Here is a 23,302-nt window from a genome sequence, read left to right as displayed (position 1 = left end):
TTCCTGCTGCTGTCCACGGGCATGTGAGTGACCATGTCCAGCACTGACCACATGAAGAAACCTCCCCCCATATCACTTCTACTCTGTAGAAGAACAGGAGGAAAAACTGTTAACATTCCCCACACACTGTCCTGCTTGACAGAAAAGCCAGTTATTAGGAGTGAAGCACCTGACTACTTAAATGGTTGAGTGCTCTGAGTTAATTAAGAATGTAATTTCCAGAGCCCTCCTATCAGTGAGGTGCTGGCAACTGTGTCTGTTCCTCTTAAGTGTGAAATGCCGCCTCCCAAGGTCGCAGTCCTGTCCATTTGATAGAAAGCGTTGGGATTACAAGCAGAGTACACCAGGGGAGGCCACATCCCCACAGTGCAAAGTAGTTACCCACTAGAGTTTTGCAAAACACCTGCAACAAAGCCAGGTTCCATTCTAAAGTCATGCTGAGATCCCACAAGCCTTTTGAGTAAGCTTGCTACTTGAAAGACTTAGTTTGGTCTTCAAAGTGAACTGATACAAAGCCAAGTCAGAAATCCAGTGCATCCCTTCTTTATAAGCTGAATGCCTTCCATTATGCAGATTGGTGGGAGTGTTCAGCAGAGAAATAACTTTCTAGATACTCCATTTAGGAAGGAACCTACTGGATCTTGTGGATTCATTCATGATGCCACAGATTGCTGCTAGGGAGGCAGTCACTGTTATCAGAGCAGCAGCAGGAGTACTGTTGGAGAGTCTACTGGCAGGGCAGGGCAGGTGATTCATTGCTAATTCTTGCTCTTTTCAGTGTATGAAGCAGGCAAGGCTGCCAAGGCTGGATATCCGTCTGCTGTCACTTCCATCCCAGGTCCTTACTACATCCCCACTGTGCCAGTAGCTGGCATCCCATCCCCTGCTGTGCTGATGGAGAAGTCGCATCCCCCTCCTCTAGCCCCAAATGACTCCAGTGGAGGAAGCCAAAATGGTAATTTACAACCTGTCTTTCCTGGGACCTTATCGGAACAGAATCCTTGGTGGGAGCGCAGCTGGAGGGGGAGGGTTAGTTTATTTAGAGAACAATGCTATCTGAACATAGATCTGAGAAACTTACTTTTTATCCTGGTTCTGACACATTCATGCTTTAGGGTAGGGATGTCTGATTTCTTTGGCCCTGTGGGTTAGATCTGGCCCTCAGGGCTTTTCAAAGGCCAGGTGACCCACCGCTGGTAGCAGGACAGCAGCTGCTTTGTTGGTATGGCTCTGGAACTCAAGGTGTGAATGCAGTCTCCACTTTTCCTCATTTTTCTCCTACTGTTGATTTGAGTCGTCAGTGGTGACCAAAGTCCCCAAATTTGTTGGTGGGCAAGGGCGAAGGGGTGAGTGGCAGCAGCATCCTCCCCTGGCTTCTGGAGTTGTGCCAGCGCAGCAGTTCCAGCAATTGCTCTGACAAAGCTTGCAGGTCATAGTTTAAAAGGCCATGAGTTGAACAGCCCTGCTTTAGGGCAAGTCTTTCAGTGTCTATGTCTCTGCCCTATTATTGCCAGGCAGTGGAGACAGACACTCCATGCTGGCTCCAAGCATGCTACCTTCAGAGCCAAAAGCAATAAGCCACTTCAGGGTGGTGCTGCACATGGGCCAGGAAGCTCTTTGTGGCACATGTTCAGTGGCTACACTACGTCCAGTTTGGGAGGGAGGATGCGTGGAGGGTATATGGCATGTCTTGGTACGCAGCTTCCTGTCCTGTCATTGAGCAGTATGCAGACACCCTTAGCCACTTTGTAGCTCAGCACCTGCATCTGTAAAATGGGAATCGCCATGGTCTCCAAAGGTAAGCTGTTGTATGGTTCAGGCTACTCCTTTCCCTTAGCCATGTATACAGACATACATGCGCAGACCCAGCCTCTTGCCTCCACACCCGAGAGTCTAGCATTTATCAGCTCCCATCTCCCAGAACGTAGTTTACAGGATGGAGAGCACAGCAACAGGAATTCTGATATAGTCAGTTCTCAGGTCATGCAGGACTTTAAAGACAAGGATCATGAGCTTGAAATTAGATCTGGGACTGGATCAGCAGCAAGTTTATAGCATCTCTCTGTTGTGTCTATTCTACAAAGCTTAGAGCTGCTTCACCCACTACTGAGAGTCACCTCTGGAAAACAGCACAGCAGCTGCTTCTCAGCACACTGCAACACTACATGACAATTTAGGATGACACATGGAAAAGAGGCCTGTTGTCATTTAAAACTGCAGGATGCATTTGGGGAGGAGGATTGTAAGCAGCACTTATCAAATGTTAAATGTTATCATGATGTCATATTATAATGACGCCACTGAAAAGGCAATTAATCAGTTCACGCAAGGATACAGATTTCTTAATAGACCTCTACCGCTTTTTCCCCTTATCAGTGTACATACCTTTTTGGAACCATCAGAAATGTCACCTTCAATAACCTGTACATTTCTCTGCCCAAATCAAAACATAAAATGAGCTGATGAAGCATAGTTTCATCACTGACAAAAACAGCTAGGCACAGTGCTTAGAATTAGAAATAAATCAGGCACCGACCCAAAGCAGAAACATTCCCATTAAAAAGTCATTGTCAGAACACATTGGGCACCAGCTCAGTACCTAATAATTTTTCCTGTAAAATGTTACTGAATGTAGAATGCAGCACTGGTTATGGGCAGTGGCCCTGGGAGCACCGGGGGTTGCTTAAGAGTCAGGGAGCAGAGCCTTCATCCAAAAAAGTCAATGCATGCTTTCAAGTTTCACTGCACACTCTTGTGACAGAGCAACTAGTTTTCAGCCCTCTCCCAGCCTCTTCAAAAAAATTAGAGCTTTATGAGACTCCAGCTCTTTGACATGGTACAAGTGCCTGCTTAAAAATTGCCAGCTGGAAACATTTTAAAGGTGAACAAAAAAGCTCTTTACTTTTAAGCCCCTACTTGATTTCAAAGATTTTGCACATGTATGATGAAGGACAGTAGAAGGTCTATTATTATTACGATTAATTATTGATATTATAACTTGTTTTGCAACAGTGCCTAGTCATTGATCAGGACCTGCTTGTGGTAGGGGCTGTGCAAACACAGGGGCAAAAGATGGCATCTTCCCCAAAGAGCTTGCAGGTTTAGAAGAGGTTAAAGAAAAGAGACCTACAGGGTGGAATGATACCATATCCCATTTTGCAGACAAACAGACTGAGGCATGGAAAAGTTAAACTGGTTGTCCCAGGTGACACAGTGAGCCAGCAATTGAATAAGGAATGGGATCGAAGAAAGATACCTCATCTTATTCTGTAACCAGTAGCCCATACTATCACTCAGAACAGAGCAAGACTGAATTCTTCATACTGCCCCAAGTGGGCAGGAAAAGGGTATATTCCTGTTGATTTGGTGTGTGATCTTGGGTAAGCTTCTTAACTTGAACTTCCTTGTGCCTTAGTTTCCCTATCTTTAAAGTTGGTACAGAAATAGACTTTACAAAAAAGGATTTATATGAGGCTTTAGTACTTTGGGACTGTGCAAAAGCCCCAATAAAAGAGTCGTTAAGTGGAGGACTTGGCATGTTTGAAGTACAATTTGCTGAGTCAGACTCATAGAAACTAGCTGGAATGAAAAATATTGTCTGTGTTTCTCCTGAACATCTTAACAGACATAATTCCAGTATTAATTTCTGGATGTTTACAGAGTTAGCCAGAAAATTAATTTCCCTTTTAAAGTGCTGTAGTAAGTCAAGCAAGAAATTTATTAAGGCTGGCTAATTTCTTATCAATTTGAGGAGCTATAGATATTACCCAAATTGATATTTGGCACAACTACAGAATGAGTAATGGCTCTGGGAAGTGCAATGTAAGATGGAGCCTGGAAACCCCCAGTTTGAATTTTACAAAGGTCATCAATGACTTGGTGTCATTCTGAAATGAGGGACATAAGGTGGTGGGTTTCACCCACTTCATAAAATCCTAGAGTAGTAGGGCTGGAAGGGACCTTCAGAGGTCTTCTAGTCCAACCCCCTATCTGAGGTAGGATCATCCCTATCCAAACCATCCTGTACAGATCCATTGTCTAATCTCTTAGCATAACTACATAGTCAACCCTGTCACAACACAAAAAAGGTAAAGCTGGGGTTCATAGACATGTCAGAAAAAGCATCAATAATTGGCTCCCTTGCTGACACTTTTCACTCCAGAATTCAGGCCCAGTGGTAGGGCAGAGTTGGAAAACTTGCTTCGGTTGTACCTGTTATGTCAGTTCAACAGAAGGCTTCAATTTCTAGAGCTGTCAGTCTAACCCCTTTTCCCAGAACTAAATCCACTTAGAAAGATGTAACAAAAAGGCCCTGGAACACAGGGGGAGCATCTCTTGTGAATTCTGTAAATTACTGTATTCATTTAGAGTCATTAAATGCACACTTTATTGTGATAATAGAGCACAATAAAGCAGCAGAATTCTAAACTTCCATTGGCTGAGCTACATAAGAGTGTTTTAGTGGCAAACTGAAAATGGTATTTTAAAGAGTCCTGTTACTTCTTAAGCATCTAATTACCTGTACTACGTACACATGCACAAGAGCATAATTTAATATTTAGTGATTTATTTTACAAAAGATCATAATTTAATATTTAGAGTTCTGTACTTTACAAATGGACAGTAACATGCTCTCATCCCAAAGCACTTCACAGAGTAATTATGGGAATCAATCCACCTGCTGCCCCTGTAACTATTTTTAAAATGGGATTTGCCTACTATTTACCAATACACAGTGACACTGGACTTCAGTTTAGGGTAGAAAGTGACTTGGAATCTCTTTGCCAAATAAAGCTAAATCCAGCTTGTGCATGTTGAGCAATATGCCTTAGAATAAAAATCACCACATCAGGTAATACAATAAAGCTTTTAATCCAATGCTGTTTAAAATCATAATATAGATGGATGTGCACACACTGTCTGTTGGGTGCACAACCAATGAGAGAGTATGGTAAATCCAAACCAAATGCCCTGCTCAGTTCTAGTGCTAGATTACCAAACTTTTCAGACTGGTCAAACCTCTTCTTATTTCCTTGAGCATTTCCCTTGCCAGGATGGGTGTTGGATTTGTATTCTTCAGACTCTTTGAAGACCTGGGTATTGTAATTCTTCAGATGCTGAGTTCATAAGGAGGAGAGGAAGTGCACAAAAATCCCTCCTTACAATGTGTTCTGTACAAATGCCTCTCAGTTATGGTCTCCATGCTCATTTCTGCAAGTGCGTGGGGATTTCTTGCAGAAATTCACAGGGGACAGAGAGGAGACAGAGCCAAGGAGTTGTTCAGATGGAAAAGGAGGCTGTATGCCCCAAAAAGCAAAGTGATAACACTCCCCCTGTTTGTGAAGTAGCTGGGAGCCAGCTGCTTACTATATATAACACAGCACTGTATTTTGTACAAGATATAGTAAGTACAGAATGCAGCAGCAAGCAGTTTTAGAGGAACCCAGTTGCAAAGATCAGCCCAGTTATAAGATCCTCCTATTAACTCATCATTGAATTCTATATGCAGTCATTTTTTCTCAAACTTCTGACACATTGGGACATATTTTCCAGCCTATATGTGTAGAACTTGCAAGGAACAGTGGGAGAAAGCTGTTGAGAGCCACTGGCAGCTCCCTGACCTCTCTCATCTGGCTCCAGGCCAGGTCAGAGCTGCTTAGAAGCTAATCCCACTGGCCTTTCTGTGAGTGGAGTATTGGATATGGCAGAAGTGAGTTCTGCCATGATCAGTCCCCTGCTGCCACAAGAGGTCCTTTCCTGAGGGCTTGCAACTATTAGGAGGCCTCTGGAGCTATGGGAAGTCTGTTCCTTTTTTTCTTGTGAGAGCCTGGGTGGTTAGATTAACCTTGTCTCAGTGATATTTTGTTGGTGCATTTTGTTGTTGTACCTTCTTGTCTCTTCTAAACGCATTTTGCTTCTGCTGCAGACTTTATAAGCAGCAAACCGCTCAGCGTCATATGAAGATGCTTTTCATTTCTGTTGAGGCAAAGACAGTGTGACTGACTCCTGTGCTTTCAAAGAGCTTGTGTACAGCTACAGAAATTGGGTTGTCTAAGTTAAAAGTCTCTTTGTTGCTCACAAGGTCTGTCTTCTGAGTGCTTTTTTCTTCTCCCCACAGTCCGCAAGGGGTACAGGATCCAGGCCGACAAGGAGAGGGACTCCATGAAGGTGCTGTACTACGTTGAGAAAGAACTGGCTCAGTTTGACCCAGCTAGGAGGATGCGAGAGCGATGTGAGAAATAGGCATTGTTTGACTCTTCTCAGAGATGAAACTATATTAATAGGCACTAGAAATTCATGATTTAGATTCTACGAACAACTTGATCTCAGAGCTGCTGGCTCCACTTTTCCCAAACGTAGGATTCCTAGATTTAAGCTAAGTCCATTTTAGCCACTAAAAGTGAGGCCTGATTTTCAGAACTGCTGCTAGTGCTTACCTACCAGCGCTCGCTGAAGTCAATGGAAGCTTCTGGATATTCAAAGCATTTGAAAAATTAGCCTTTTATTCAAGTGTCTAGATAAGGCATTATGTCCCCAACTTTTGCCACCTTTTTTCTTTTTCTTTTCTTTTTTTTTTTTTAAATCTGGGCCCATTCTCATGTCTAGGATGCAACTGGAGATCCAGGCCCATTCTCATAGATAGGATGCAACTGGAGATGTGAGTCTGAGACCATGTCTCACTATAAGAGATTTGTTACAGACCTATATTATTTCCTGAAGGCACAGAGTCACCATGCTGTAAAACAACTATATATTGTTGTGGGCTACAGCCATGGGAAATGTAGTTTGGACTGAGTGCTGCTTTGCAAATAGAATGGACATGAGATGGTAAGATTGCTTTCTGAATCTGTCAGGAGTCATTCATTCTTGCTGTCTCTCTGGAGACGATTGGGGACCCTGGGCCATCTGGGACAGGTCAGAAGCAGCTTGTGTATTAGCATTTACTGTCTGACAGGTGGGGGGTTGCATTCATATTGCTAGCATCATGCCATGGCAGTGGAACTATCACAGGTGAAGGGGTTGGTTGTGAAGAGGCTGAGGATGGAAAGGATGCAGGTTCAGAACTAAGATTATTTGTGGAACTTTAATTCTTTATTTGCCAACCTACAGACTTCCTTTTTGTAAACGTTACCCTTAACCTATGAATATGAGTGGCAGCAGCAAGCCCTCAGAAATGATCTTTCCAGGTTGGGATTGTGGTATATTGGTAGGGCAATGTATGTGGGGTATGGGTGAAGCTTGCAACTCAGCTCCCTATACCAAACCTCTTCTATGTCCAGAAGACTTCAGTTGGTGGGTATGACAAGCATCTAGCCTGAGTTCCACTGGTGGCATCCATTGTTTCCTAGATTCCTAGTGAGCTGTGCTTCTGCCTCTCTCTGTTCATTCTTTGTCCTCTGCAATGTGTTGCGTGCTGGGCTTTATGGGCCTGCTTCATTAAGAGGGAGGCCTTTAGTTTTAGTTTCCAGGATTTCATTTGGCTGGTGAGATACATGGCTTCTCCCATATTTGAGGCTGCACTCGCCAACCCAGGATTCAGACAGGCTGGCGCAAAGCATCAGCCTACATTAAAAATGAATAAATACAACCCAGACCCCTCAATATTGCATGTGAAAAAGCCAAGAAAGACAAAAGGCCTTGCAATGACTCCTCTGACCCAATGCCATGAGGAGTCCTGGCATTCCAAGGTATTTGGCACAGATGATATTTAAAAAAACCAACCCTGTAGCTTTTATTATTAGCATATGCACTGAGCTTGTCCAACCTGCAGGCATTTGTACAGGGATGAATTTAGAACCTGACAGTCACAGACGTGACTCAATCAGTGGAGGTAAGGGTTGAGGGAATGGCATTAATCACAGCTTTGTGCAGATTAGGAGAAACTAAAAAATTACATATCGTTCTAAAACAGTCATCAGAACTAAGCATGTTGCCATTTCCACCCACAAGATCTACTATAAAAAGGACCGTCTCCAGATTGGAATGTCAGGAATCCAGATGTCATTGCTCCTGACGGAGTGGAGATTGACAGCCATTCAGCAGACTGGAGGTGGAAGGGAGAGTCCAAATCATTTTTGAGGGGGCTGATTTTGCTTTAGCTTGACTGGTCAGACCAAGTCTAGAGCCACTCTTGTCTCACACGGGGGAGGGAGAAGGGGCAGGGAGGGGGTGTTGCACTCCAGTTATACAAAGCAGAACACCCAGCCAGGGTGGAGATGGGCGAGGACCCCACGCCAGGGGCATTCTCCAAATTGTTCTGAGACACGATCCATATTCCATTAGGATCCACATGCTGAGGAGAAAGGGAGTAGGCAGGGGCTTTGAGAGAGGGCTTGGAGACTGATTCTGTTTGTTATGGTAGGGAGGTTTAGCTTCTTTGAGCCCCACCATGATCTCACTGTCTTCTCAGACACTTGTCCCATCTGTGATGTGCATCTGTGTGTCTGCCTGGTTTCCTGCAGATAACAACACCATCTCTGAGCTCAGCTCCCTGCACGAGGAGGACTTGAATTTCTGTCAGCCTTACCGCCAGGTGCGAAGGAAGCCACTTCCTCCGGCAGGGGACCTGGATGGTGATGCAGAGTACTGGGCAGGGGTGATCGGTGGGGGTGGCACCTCGAGGTCACAGGCTGTCTCCGATTACAGGGAGGAGAGGGACAGCTTCCGGCACAGGTGAGTGCTGTGCTTAAGAGGCCGGTGACCTAGCCCGGAAAAGGGGAAGGAAGAAAAGTCTGAGACACTGGAACTTACTTTGGTTCTGTGTCTGCCTGGCAAAGCAGAGGGGACAGGCCAAGGATTGATCTGGTTCTCACAGCTCTGATAAGCTGATCCTCCTGGGTGAAACCAAACACCTTCCCCTTTCTGTGTGTGAGAGAACTTGATGTTAAATATTTGATAGTAATTTATAAGGCCAAGAAATCCATCCGCTGTTCTCCTGGCATGGTGGGGCTTCTAGGAATTGCACTGCCTCTTTACTGTGAGTGCAATAAATGCCCAGTGCACATGAACAGAAACCACTCCCAGTCCTGGTCCAAGGGCCTTGCCCGCTGGTCCCTAGAGTACAGTATAATTCACACCCTCATACCCTGGGAATTTCCCCACAGTATCAGCACCTCAGTCTTTTATACCTCAAGGGCAACATTGGGATACCTCTCCCTAGATGAGCTATAAATGTGGTGCACGACACATTATTCACTTAAAAGTTGCTGCAGTGCAAGAGAATAACATGTTTCTTCCTCTTAGCCCCAGTAGGAGGTCACATGCTGCATCTAATGTTTTCTTCTCTCTCCTGCAGCCAGCAGAAATCGAAATCGGAAATGCTGTCGAGGAAGAGCTTCTCTGTGGGAGTACCAGCTGTCTCCATGGATGAGCTCGCGGCCTTCGCAGAATCCTACAGCCAGCGCACCCGGCGGACAGACGGCCAAGAGTCCCGGCGCTTTGAGAGGTCGGAGTCCCGAGGGGGGCGAGGTGGAGCAGTGCCGCACCAGGACACTACCTCAGAGGAGTACTACAGCAAACGTAGGGGGAACCGAGAGCCGTTGACAGACTCGGATCGAGGCTGGTCTTACAGCCCACCCAGGCGACGGGCTCATGATGAGAAGCACCTGCCTAGGCTGGTGAGCCGGACGCCTGGAGGGAGCCAGAAGTACGACCACTCCTACCTCAGCAGTGTCCTGGAGAGGAAGTCACGGAGCTATGATGAGAGTGGTGAACACAGCGAGACTCCCTCAAAGCTGAGCTCGCAGCCCAGCCAGAGGGGGGGAACATACTATGCCTGGTCACCACCATCCACCTACAAAGCAGGGCAACAGCAACAGCCACCACAGCAGGAAGAAGGAGAGGACACCCTGCCCCCATACAGTGAGAGGGAGCTGAGCCGGGGCCCTTCATACAGGAGCAGGGACCAGGCCTACCTCAATGCCTCAGACAAGAAGAGGAAAAAGGAGCCCAAGAAAACAGTGAGGCCATGTCTGACATTCCTGGTCCAAATAGGCTGAGCAGGGATTACCAGGCAGGGGATTCTATCTAGAGGCTGGGGCCAAGGGGGATCCCCAGGAAAGGGATGGAGTTTGGCATCATGGTGGGGAAATGCCAGGTAGGGGATAACATGTGAGGGAATGCATCAGAAGGTGGTCCCTTAAGGCGATCACACTGTAGGAAGGCAGGGATTGACAGCTCTGAGCTCTAGCCAGTCATGCTGGAGTAGGGTGGGAGGAAAGAGTAGTTATATGGGCCCAGAGGAGTGGTGTCAAAGATATGGCCTACAGGCCAGATACAGCCTGTGGAGTGCTATTGTCCAGACCATAGTGCTGCCCCTGGGTCTTGAACTGGACCCACACGCAACATGTGGCACAGCCCAGACTGGCCTGCACACAGTGCGTATGCTGCCCATGGCATGTGGGCCTGGTCTGTGAGCCTGATCTGGCCTGTGGACCAGCCCCACACCACTCATTTGACTGGCACATCTGATATGTTTGATACCCTTGACCTAGGGTAATCGTACTTGTGTAGGTGGAGACAGGACACTAGTTAGGGCAGTGGTTCCCAGCCAGTGGTCTGCACCAAGCTGTGGTAAGTCGTCTGTGGATTACATAGGTTTTCATCCTTTGCAGTCAAGAGTTTGAGGATCAGATGGGGTCAATGAGACATAGTGAGCATTTTCAGGGGTCTAAAAAGCTTGGGATTGTTGCTGTATGGGTCAGTAGGATTATAGCAGGGAGAGGATTCAGTAAAATTGCAGGCCATGCCAATATTAAATGAGAGTTAAGGGTCCCCATTTTTGTGGGCTGAGGCATAAAGAGAGGAAACGGAATGTGTAACAAGATGCTAAGGTAAAGGTCTGCATATGGACTGGTGGGTGGGTGGGTGGGTGGGTGTGTGTGTGTGTGTGTGTGTGTGCGCATGCAAATACACATGCATATGTGCATGCTAAATGATCACCTGAGATGGGGTGGGGGTAAATCTCTCGGTCTATCTGTTAGGAGTTATGAAATCTTTCATTGGGTTGGAAGTGTTGACTGCCCCCCAACCTTTCCCAAATCTGTTTTGGGAGATATGCCCTGCAGCTGAGGTGGCATGGTTAATGCCAGTGAGCTTTGTTAGAGAGAGAGAGAGAGAGAGAACTTGCGCACACACAGGAGAGAGAATTGAGATGCAAATGGCAGCTGCAGCATAATGCAGGTTGTCCTGCTCTCACCCCTGGCAGCAAGCACCTTCAGTGCACAGTGGCGAAATGAATGCCTTTCACCCTGTTGTGCAGGTCCTGCCAAAGCTACACCTCTCTCCTTGTTTAACTCATGATTTGATAGTTTCATTTTCCTCTGTCTTTCCTTCAGAATGATTTTCCGACCAGGATGTCCCTTGTGGTTTGATGCTACCATGGAAGAGTTGTGTTGATGGACTGGATACCATGAGCTGGCTGCAGGGACGAGATACACAGCTATGAGCCACGAGGAACCTTTGCAGCCACCAGCTGTGGACACTGTTTCAGTTGTGTGTTTCGTCAGGGGAGCAGAAGCCTTCTTTAGAGATGGACTCTGACCAGCAGCACTCACCCCACTGAGAACCAACAGCACCCACCCCAATGACCCTGGAGGAGTCTGTCAGGAAAATAAATAAGGACAGGGCTCGGTTTGGTATTCTCGTCCCCAGAGTCCTCTCTGTCCCACACTGGAAGGCAGCTGTGTCCATACTTCTTATCCCAAAAGGTCTGAACTGCAAGCAGGGTTGTCTTTAGGTCTCTTACCCAGAATGCCCTATCCCATGTTAAGAGCAGGTTTTCACTCTCCCTCACTGTTTCCTCTGTCCTGTATTTAGAGAGAAGTTCTCTCTGTACCTCTCACACACAGAGCCTTTGCTGTGTCATGCCAAGAGCTGGGGACTATCTCCCCTTCCCCCAAGCTGACAGAGGGTATCATTCTAACAGCTGCAGGTGACCTAAAGATGACAAGGTCCCTGTTCCCTGAAAATTGTGAAAGGGAATATGCACCTCTTGGGAATTATCTAGGAAAACACTGATTTTAATGGAGTGTGTGTGTGAACCGTGGTAAGGGCTGAGCAGGGAGAGAAACAGATGTGGTTGATTTGTTTGATATTTTTCTTCCTATTCATTCAGTGACAGGAGCTGCAAGTGAAATCAGTGTACTGTTTTGAAAGTGGATCCAAGTAAATTTTATTGTAATGAGAACATAACTTGGTGCCCCACCCCCATCGCTGTTTGTTGCAATGAGTTTGTGTTTCCTTGCAGCTGAGCTATGACCATATAAAGCTTCAGCTGGGTTATCTGCTTGATTGTATCCTAACCAGAACTCCATCTCTGTCAGTGGTCTGCTTGCAGTTTCATCATATCTCCCTGGGTAGGGGTCTTTTGTTTGAAAGAAGGAAGAACAAGAAAATTATGCTAAGAAATAGAAGCCATGGGTCTTACTTCTATAAGATCAGCATTATTTCCTCCTGGTCAGGTTCCAGGACATCCAGTAGAGCAACAGTGAAACAATCCTGAACAAAAGAATATTTGGATGAAACACATGCTTTAAACACGACCCTCTTTCCAGTTACTGTCATTTCATCCACTTCAGTCTTGACATGATTTTTGTGGCTCATGTCTGAGGAACAGCTGAATTTAGAAGCGAGCACTTCACGCCATCTGGAAGCATGACATTCTTGCTTTCAAGGGCTAAAATGCAGTCATTACTCACCAAAATCATAATGGAATTCTTGTGGAGGGAAAAAGTAAGATGGAGATCAGGATATGATTTTAAGGTCCAGTATCTTGCCATGTGCTGCGGTAGAAATGAATGGCACCTCACATCAGTAGGATGTGGAGCTTGTGATGCACAGCCTTCTTTTTACCTCAGAAGCTATTGAGGTGTCTGGCCTTAAATCTGTTGCTAAACCCTCATTAACAATCCCTATTTTGGGCACTGGTGAAGGACTGGACCTCAGACAGACTGATTGTCAGTGTCTGTCTGTTAACGTAGTCACAGTTCCTTGCGACTTACAGACTTACTTTTGGATTTGCACTTTTCTTGCTATATACTTAATCGCCTCCCCCCCCCATTTCTGCCCCATGCTTCACTGAGAACAATGGAGGTCAGTCTCCAGGGATCTGATGTTGCTGCTACTTTTTGCCATAGCTGGAAATGGGGGCTGTGGACCATGTGCCAGGGAACAGATCTGTTCTCCTTCCTCCCAGGTCCTTGTATTGATAGTATTTTTGTACATCCCAGTTTGAGGTCTGCCCTGGCAAGAAAGAGATCACTGTGCAAGCACACACTGTCCAGCTGGATTTGTTCTGTGTTCTTGTTAGAGAGAATAAATGTAAAAAAAAAATATTTCCTCCTCTGCTCCTCTTTAGTGTATATTCCCAGAAAAAAAACCCCAACAGCATTTGATCTTCCTACACTCATGCATATTAAATAAGGGCTAGAAGGTCAAAGTTGCTCATCTCACTGTGTCCTTTCTGACAGTCCCAGAGGTCATTATGGGTGGTAACCTGAAAGTGCTTTAGCAGCCAGTACCATGTCAGGAGGGAGGAGAGACAGGGTTTTAAAATCCTGTGGACACCTGTATTTCCAAAAGCACTCTAGAGATTGGAATGCAGTTTTACCTTCCCCTGGCATCAAAACTCTGGTTTATTTGATTCAACCCTCTGAGTGTAATCTCGTGCATTAAAACCAACATACTTTTGACTGTTTAAATGGATTTGTTGTACTCGCTCTGCGCTGATATTTCAGGACATTTAATCACCACCTACGGAAAGTTGCAAGGACAAGGATTTAGTAGGTTTAGAATATCACACTTTTATCTTCCCAACGTAAGCGGCTCTCCACACATATTGTCATACATCTTATCTGAAACTTAAAAGAGGCAAAAGAGTAGGAAGTTAGCTTGTTGGAGTACCTGATCAAGATGACTTTACCCAGAAGCACACTAGGTAGGACTGGTGGTGCTAAGACACACACTCCTACATGACAAATTTCTAGCCTCAGGAAAAGATTGTCCCTCAGTACCCTGAAACCAAATCAGTAGCCAGCACAGCCCATCCTATTCTACTCACAGCCTAGAATCTTTCAGGTCTTTGATACTTCAGCCCCTTGGCCTGGATGATTAATGCCATCTGTACAGGGAAAGATCCGGGGTGGTGTGGGTTGCACTCTCCTCTGACTGTACAGCATGCACAGAGTGAGCTTTCCACTCTTGAGAGCTCTGGTCTCCACACCCTCCATGCCAGTGAGCTCTCAGTTGCATCCCGTTTCAGAATCTGAGTTCCACTTCTGTCTACATGCCAATCAAGTTATATACCCTTGGTGACAAGCAGCTAGCTATACACTGGCATGTTCTTCCCAGGGGAGGGATCCCTGCAGCTGGCCCCAAACAAGCTAGTTTATAAACTGGATATTGACAGGGTGGAGCTTTGGTTTCTATAGCTACAAGAATCCAGTGTTCCAGAATTCCTGCAGACTGATGCTGACACCCATGGCCTGAAATAGTGGCTGTGAAGATTTGCATGTTTCAGAGAAGGAAAAAATGACAAGTGTTTTTCCACTTTGTCTCTCAAAACATCTGCAGAATGACCAGCCTTGGAAAACAAGTAGTCCTGATTATTGCACTCAGTCTGAGAGTGACAGGAATCGAAAACAATAAAATTCTCCAGTCGTTGATTTTATGGCTGGCATAAAATTAAAATTGTTTCCATACAGGATGAGAGTGTCTGACGTACATCAAGGACACAGACACTTTACAGCTCCAAAATGAAGCATCACAGCATGAAATAAGTAAGAAGAGACACCAGAAGAATCATAGAGAAGTAGGGCTGGAAGTGACCTTCAGCAGTCATCTAGTAGTCCAATCCCCAAGAGGCAGGATCATCCCTATGCAAACAATCCTATACAAATACCTTGTTTAACCTATTAAGAAAACTATGAAGTCAGCCCTGACACAACCACAAGTCCTAATACCCTAACCTGCCACAGGCAAAATAGGGAACAATGGTAGGCAATGTCCTGCTGCTGTGCTGGTTGTTAAAATATGATGGAGAGATCCAAGGAGGGCCAAACCCCCTGTGGTCTGCATCAATTGGACAATGAGGTAAAATTCCTTCCTGACCCTAAATATGGCAATCAGTCCGACTGTGAGTGGAGAAGAAAGACCGTCTAGCCGGGGATGCCTGTGCTTAAGCCCCTGTAGGAGCATTGGCACACCCCAACCTTGGTTGCAAGCAACCCTCAATGCTTCTGAGAAAGGCAAAACACCCTCCCCCTCTCCTCGCTTGAAACATGTAGCAGCAGGAGGGGAAAATAATTCTTTCTGGCCCCACGTGGCAACCATCAAAGCCCAGAAGCATGGGAAATACCCACTGTAGAGCATAGGCACAGTGTAACAAGGTGATTGGCTCAGGCTAGATCCCAGCTTCAGGGGGTTAGTAGGTAATAGCCTGCCTGCCTAGGAGTTCTGGGCCAGCTGATGGGGATGATTGGCTGGTCTTAGGGGAAGTTAACAGCTCCCAAGGAGATGATGCTGAGGAGAAGGGAAGCTGAGAAGAAAGGCATTATTAAGCATTAAGATGAAGGCCTTGGCCTGGATAAGAGAGGCAGTGGGGAAGGGTTTGTTGATGTTTTGTTATTCTGGTTAGTTTGAGGTAGAAAAGGGGGAAAGCTGGCTCCTTGGCCTGACTGAAGGAGTAACAACCCACTACACATAGCTACTCTTAGATCATTCCTGACCAATACTTTTCCTACCTCTTTTTTAATACCTCCAGTGAGGGAGATCGTACAACTTCCCTAGGCAGCCTATTTCACTGTCTCACTCTTTTACACAGTGAAGAAGGTTTTCCTAATAGCCAGTCTAAACCTACTTTGCTGCAACTTCAAGCCACTGGTCTATGTCCTACTCTCTTCAGCAAGAGAGAGAAGATGTTTTCCCTTTTCTTTATGGCAGCCCTTCAGATATTTGGACTGTTATCATGTCCCCTCTTAAGCACCTTTTCTGCAAGTTGAACATGCCTATTTACTTCAAATGTGCAACTTATGACTTGTCTAAGCCCTTTATCATTTTTGTCACCCAAAACTGCACATGATGCTCCAGATGAGGCCTAACCAATGGCGAGTAGAGAAGCGCTAACATCTCCCTTGTCTGGCATCTATGCTTCTATTGATACATCCCCAAACCACATATACCTGTTGTGCAACTGCATTGCACTGCAGACTTGCACTGATCTACTACAAATTCTAGATCCTTCCCGATAGTGCTACCATCCAGCCAGGTATTACCCATTTCCTTTCGGGTTTTTTGATTATTCTTCTGAAAGTATAGCACCTTGCATTTCTCAGTGTTGAACCTTATCCGGTTAGCTCTGGCCCAGCTTTCCAATCTGTCAAGATCCTTCTGAATTGTGTTCAGAGAATCCCTTATAAACATGTCAAATCATGAGTAGCTGTTGGATCAACTGTAGGCAGTATATCCACTTGTGCTACCAGAAACATGGTTTGGGTTGCTAAAGGAGACTGATATACTAGAATAAGAAATACAGACTTAAGCTAGTGATAAAAATGAATTCTCAATTGTCTCCAACATTTCTTTCAGATAAATCATCCCTAGACAGGTTTACATTATAATATTAACCTCCTAGACAAATGAAATGGAAAATTAACAAATCAAGTATACAGTCTGTAACAGGTTATGTCCCCAGGCACAGAAGTTGTGCCCCCAGTCACCTGACTAGCTCCTACTCTGCTCTGGTTCCTTATTCTTACCTCCAGTTCTCTCACATGCCACGCATTGCTGGAATTGTTTAGCTTGGAAACAGGGAGGATGTCCAGGCCCCAAGCAACTTCAGGTCCACTGTTGGATAGTACACTGGCAACATTGACCCTTATGGGTCAATTTCATGGCCTTCAACCTCCCCTCTAGCCATGATGAAGGTATTAACCATGCAAATGGGACCTAGGCCCTAGTCCAATGTGGCCCTCTCTGGCCTCCGTATCTTTAAAAATCCCAGTGGGCTTGCAGCCCCAGTTCAATATGTGGCCCTCTCAGGCCTCTGCCTCTCATGGGCTAAACTGTAGCTTGTGCCATGCCCTGGAAGGCTGAAACCTCTTTGTGCCTTCCTGGCACTATTGGTACCTCCATCTCCCCTTGCTCTAGACCCAATCCGGTCCACTAATTACATAACTACAATGAAAAGGTAAACCCCCTGCCTATAACTCAACTAGAAGTTCCTGGGCTACCCATTGCAGTTTGGCTCTTGGGAGACCTCCAGCTCCTTACTTGCAGTCAGCAGGGTGGTGGGCTTCTCTAGTGGTCCCTCAGCTTCAGTCACAACTATGCAGAGCTTCTTCCCTGGCAACTTGCAGGACCAGCATCCTTCTCCAGACTCAGCCTGGGTTATATAACCACTAAGCTATGCCCTGGGAGTCGCATGCCTTTTCCTAGCTCACTGCGGGTGTCCTCTAGACTGGCGAAACTGCAATAGCAGTTTCCTTCTTCTCCATGCTGAATGTTGTTCTACAGTAGTATTGCTGTGCTACCAGCACCTCAATAAGTACTTTGCCCTATTGCCTTACTGGTGAGTCTCTGTTCTCCACTGGATGTCTGTAGCCTACCGATGCTCCTGGTTGCTGGTAAGCAATTCCCTGTACCTGGGGCTTCCTGTGGCTGTTGGCCCCTCTTAAAATAACAGGGGGTCCCCAGCTCTCTGTTACACAGTCCTATGAAACTTTGGGAGATGATAACCTGTATCATCTGAGAGACAGAGAGCCAGGAATGTCTGGCCCTATGCTGCCACACAATGGAGGGAAAGGGATTGCGTCTGTCTCCCTAAGAAAAGGCAGCCAGCCCTGTTAAGGACATTCAGTGGTGGGCCCTTCTGCTAATGAAGGAATGTCCCACTAGGACAGGGGTGGGCAAAATGGCAGATGTGGCTGGTGGCTGGACTCCATTTCCCAGCAGGTCCTGCCTGTGTCACTGCAGCTGGTTTCCATGGAGACCCCAGCAGCAGCGGGCCACGACAGTGCGGGGCCAGAGTTTCCATGGAAACCAGCCCCAGCAGTGCTGGCAGGAAATGTGACTGGGTGGGGAGCTGCTCTGGGGCTGGGACTGGGATTTTGCAGCAGTGACAGCATGGTCTGGAGCTGGGGCAGAGCTGCAGTCTGCTGCCCACACTCCCCTGTCCAGAGTGTGCGGGCAGCAGATTGCATTTCTGCTCCAGCTCCGGACCATGCTGTCACCGCTGCAAGATCCCAGCCCTGGAGCAGCTCCCTGCCCAACTGCATTCCCTGTCAGTGCTGCTGGACCCGGGCTCCATGGAAACCCTGGCCCCTTGCTGTCACGGACCCACCATTGCTGGGGTCTCCATGGAAACCAGCTACGGTGATGTGGGCAGGGGTTGCTGGGAAACAGTCTGCCTTGGGCCTGATCCAGCACACAGGCCAGACTTTGCCTGCCTCTGCACTAGGAGGTTAAAACTAGGGCTGTGCGAAACAGCACCATTTTGTTTCGACTTGCGTGTTGACATTTCGATGGAACAGTGTTTCCTTTTGAATTTTGTTCCAATTCAAAACCGCTGTTCCATTTCATTTCATTGAAACAGTTTAGCTGTTTCAACGCTGTTTTGACATTTCACCCATAAGCTATAATGGGGAAGCTCGAAACAGCCTGTAACTGTCATTTCTGGCCTGATTTGGATTAAACTTGCAGGAATGGTAGTCCCTTCTGAGGGCATGAAGTCTGCCAAGTTTCAAGGAGATAGGTGCAGGGGGTTCAGGGAAACCACACCTCAAATTCTTGAAAGCAAAAAGCTCATGTCACGTGTATCTGTTAAGCCGCAGCAGGGTCGAAACTGCAGGCATGCTAGCCCCTGCAAACACAACGATGCCTGCCAAGTTTCAAGGAGATAGGTGCAGGGGTTTCAGGAAAACTGCATCTCAAGCTGCGGACAAGCAAAACTGGTGACATGGGTGACACTGTGTGTGTTAAGGCACAGCAGGGTGAAAACTGCAGACTTGCTAGGTCCTGCTGAGGCCACAAAGCCTGTGAGCTTTCAAGGGGATCGGTGCAATAATGAGAGCACTGCTTCCCCCCTCTTCCCTCTCCCGCTCCTTACTTAGTTTCTGTTTCCGTGCAGGTGAGCCCAGCTTGAGCTTCGAAACTCGAAACATTTTGAAAATTTCCAAGTGTTTTGACTTGCCTCGTTTTGTTTCAAGGTTGTTTTGAAGCTCTCTGTTTCATTTTGATTTTGCTGTTTCCAGCTGGAAACGAGCGTCGAAATGAAACTACCAGCAAAATTTCACGCAGCTCTACTTAAAACTCTCTGAGGAGAGAGCTGAGAAGAGGCAAAACTTTGAGGGAACTGTTGCCAGAGGAAAGCAAGCAGGCTATGAGCTGAACATTTTGCTGCATGGAGGGATCCAGCTGCTGTGCTGGGGCCGTAGCCAAAGGGCTTCCCTCCTGGTGCCTGGGACAGGGCTAAAGGGTCTGGTTTTGTTTCTCTGCTTGCTTGGTTGGTACTTGAAGCCTGTGTTTTATTTGGGAGGACGGGCTGAGGGGCTCTTCAATGAGCAAAACCTGTCTGCAGAAGCCAGCAGGCCAGACAACCTACTTTCAGACTTGCACTGGATAACAAATATCCTTCCCTTTGTTACTCTGTATAGAGGTTGGCTCTTGTCTTTAGCACAAAGTCCAGATGAATCTGGTGCCTTGAAGCCCTTGATTGCCTTTCTGCACCAGCCAGAACTAGCAGTAGTGCCTTCTGCATCCTTCTGTTCTGGCGCGGGCCTCCCCAGTGACCCAAGATTCTGTGGCTGCAAATCAGCCAAATGCCTCTGGGGACACCTGGTGGTGTGAAGCATGTCCATTTAAGTGAACTGAGTGGATTAGTCACCTGGAGTCCCTTGGGTGTGATACTCATTTGCTAGCATCTGGTCAGAAAGAAGATAGCTGAGTGTTTCTTGTGTAAATTGATGAAGCATGTCAACAGCCCATAGCATAATGACTGCAGTAGATGATGCTAGGGCTGAAACTTCCTTTTCTGACAAACATACTGAAGATTATTTAAAGCCTTGCAACTCACCCCAAAACAATTGCAGAAATACAAGCTGAATCCAGCTTTACTTCATGTACAACAGGGCAGCAGGCAAAAGCACCACCACTTGATGAGAACCAGTTACGCTTAAAACTAGTGAAGGTTTCCATTGCTTGAACAGGTAATAGTAAAGTTATTCCCTTGAGCCAAGGTGGCCAGGGTGGCCTGTTGTCAAAGGTGCATCACCTTTCTGGGCTTCTCAGCCATTACAGTGGGCAGGGGTTCCTGGTGGAGTTTTAGTGGGACGGAGAATATTCCATCTTGTGAATCATGGAAAGAAAAATGGATTCTTACAAGGAACAGTGGTTTAAAAGTATGAATATCAGTTAACCAGCTCCTTTTAAAGAGCACAGCTTTGGTTTAAATAAGTGACAATCAGGAAGGTCCTTGTCTGTTATCCCTCAATGATTCAAGGTCAGATTTGAGTGCCTTCTAAGTATAATAATGGGTGTCCCTGGCATCCACTTTTGCAAACTCCTCCTGTACTCAGGTAATTCTCTTCTCATTTTGGTCAAGTGCCTACAGGTCAAATCAGTTTCACCTGAGCAATCCCATGTCCTCCTTCTTTTGTACTCAGTCAAACCAGCTGTAATCCAATATGATCCAAATTAGGTCCTATCTTACATCTCTGTATCCAAGTAACCTGCAAATCAGGCCCTTAGTTAGACTTATACAAATGGCTATCTTTACTCAAATATAAGATGAGGTTTCCTCATCTTATAAATGCATACAACCCCCCCCCCCCCCCCCCCAAACAAAAACAAATCATATAAAAACACCCCCCCCCCCCCCCCCCCCCCAATGAAATACATGGTCTATCTTTGAACTGCTGCTAAAAGCAGCAGGTGCTCAGTCATAGAAGCCAACTCTAAAGCTGATTAAATGCAGCCAACACTGAAGATTACTATAAAACACATGGCTCATATGGGGCAAACAGATGGGAAACTACTACACTTTTTTTTAAATTTCAAGTCTTGGGGCAAATCAGCCAAATCACTTCTGAATTCTATTGGCTTAGCAGAGCTAAGTTGTTCAAGTCTGTATGGTGATGCCACTGGCAAGTATCCTACCTGCCCAACTCTTCATCCTGGAGCATGGGTGACTGGTGCCACCTGATACTGGGAGGGCACCTGTGGCTGACTGCTGACCAAGGTGGGGGGGAGGGTCCCCCAGCAGCCAATTGCTGCCACTGGTAGAAGTGCTGGTGGCAAACCCAGAAGTGCTGCTGGGGCTTTTTTCAGCACCCCCACTATCTCGGGGGGGGGGGGGGGCACCGGCCATTGTCCCCCCCACACTCCCTAGCCAGTGCAGGCCAATCTCAGGGGCGCACGTGCTCTCCGCCCCCCCGTGCCCATTCTACGTGTTGCCTATGTCCTGGGGCTTCAGATACTTACAAATTCATGGCAAGAAGCCTATGTGCAAGTCCCAAGCCTGGGGGCCTTGGAGCTCAGATGTCCTCTAGTCTTAAAGGCTGAAGGAGCAAACTGGAGGAAAATTCTGAGAGCATTCTCTCATCACATGTAGCCAAAGGATAAGTTAATATAGCCTATCTGAATAAAATATATGGTAATGCTCATTGTGCGCAGTCTCCCTCAGCGTCAGCTCTTTTTATAGTGAGCCACTACACTGAATACATTTCAACTTCCTCTTCATTCCTACCACTGAGCTGAACCTTTCTTTCTCATTTCTAAGGTTTCCCATTTCTTCACCAGCCTTAAATGCCTGGCAGACATCACTAAACAGGGCCCCAAACATTTCACCTAGAATCCCTTTGTTGCCCCCTCTCTCAGCCTGTTGCATATGATTAGTGTGGCCCTGCTCTCCATGTGGTGAAGCTGGACTAGGTTGCCCTGTGCCTCATCTGCATATAAATTTTGGAGGTTCCTAGCTCTCATGACAAGAACATCTGGTCCCAGCCACATGTAGGGGGCTAATTAGCACATGGATTCTTTGTTGGGGGGTATCTGGTGTACCCACACATACTGAGCAGCACTGAGCTGTGGGGTTACCATGGCTTGAAATGCCGTTGACTGCTGGGGCCCAGCCCAATGAACATACAAGATAAATTATAAATCTTTTGGATTTAGACTAATATTGTGCAGAGTTTGTGCTATATATAAGTACATACAAAAGTATTGCTTAAAAGAGGTGTTTATAGAATACATTTGCTAAAACTTGCAGCTGTTTCCAAAAACATTAAATGTCTCAATCCTGGATTAACTAAGAATGAGTACCTGTAGTAATGTCCTTATATGCAAGCTACTACAGGCATGTTTATTTCTAGGTCAGTGTTTTCAAATTTGCTTCTCGCTTTCATGTGCGTGGTCTGACATTAAGGAAATGGAAAAGGGGCTACAGGGAAAAGAAGCTGGGAGAGGGAAGGGGCAGAGGACAAGGGAGCTACCTGACCCTTCAGATTCATTTTCCCTGCTGTAGCAGTGGGAGGGGGACAAATTCAAGGCAAACCTCCAATACAATTAGATTCTATACTTGGAAAATTATAACAATTATATACATTTTCCATATATAGAATTAATTTTGGGAGGTTCACTTATATTCAGGGTCATCTTATATTCAAGTAAATACAATATATTGTTCCAAGGCTACAGTTATGAACTGGGATTTTCAAAGGGACTTTTGGGGTTAGGTGCCCAACTGCCATTGTATTCCATGGCAAACTCCAGCATAGGAACACAGTCCTCCTGCTGTGTTCTCATGAGTTCTTTTTTGCTTGTAGGCAGGCATTCTTTTTTTCTTCCAGGAAGCAGCAAATGAGTTGCTTTGTTTGCCTGTACACAGCTTTTGTTACCGCATCTGCACTCATCTTCTCTCCTATAATAAAGTTATTTTCACAAGGAAAAATAATGCCAAAGATAACAAGGAGAAAAGAAACGTTCATAGCTTTTTAGAAGCTGTTTCCTACCCCACCCCAATTTACTCTTGAAATCCAAAGCTATCCATTTGCTGTATTTTCAGTTTCCAAGCTCAGCTGTTTTTGAGCTCTAACCACAGAGAATAAAAGATCAGATTTTTTTAAAGGAGGAAAAGCAAAGTCTTTATTATTATCTTGCAGGCAATTAATTTGCCCATCTTCTCCCAAGAAATAAAGCAACTTTCCTTTAGTCTACACAAAAAACCCATTGTGTAGACAAAGGGCTACAAATGCTGTGATATTTCTATAGGCCTTTAAATTTTCTTTTTATTGATTTTTTGGAGAGCTTT

At 46.0% G+C, this 23,302-nt stretch overlaps 1 protein-coding gene across 1 annotated transcript in view; it reads left to right on the top strand.

Annotated features, from left to right (window-relative positions):
* Positions 1-13,696, top strand: part of ILDR2 (immunoglobulin like domain containing receptor 2) — a 46,399-nt gene extending 32,703 nt beyond the window's left edge. Inside the window, 6 exon segments of the mRNA XM_006018887.2 lie at positions 1-23; positions 779-955; positions 6,119-6,232; positions 8,463-8,673; positions 9,296-9,959; positions 11,337-13,696. The exon segment at positions 1-23 is cut by the window's left edge and continues 29 nt beyond it. Of these exon segments, the coding sequence (XP_006018949.1) occupies positions 1-23; positions 779-955; positions 6,119-6,232; positions 8,463-8,673; positions 9,296-9,959; positions 11,337-11,372 (1,225 nt within the window). The 3' untranslated portion in view covers positions 11,373-13,696.
* Positions 13,697-23,302: the final 9,606 nt, after the last annotated feature.

The sequence above is a fragment of the Alligator sinensis genome, unplaced genomic scaffold (assembly GCF_000455745.1).
Source record: "Alligator sinensis unplaced genomic scaffold, ASM45574v1 scaffold19_1, whole genome shotgun sequence".
Lineage (NCBI taxonomy): Eukaryota > Metazoa > Chordata > Crocodylia > Alligatoridae > Alligator > Alligator sinensis.
This window is presented reverse-complemented; position numbering and strand designations above follow the sequence as displayed.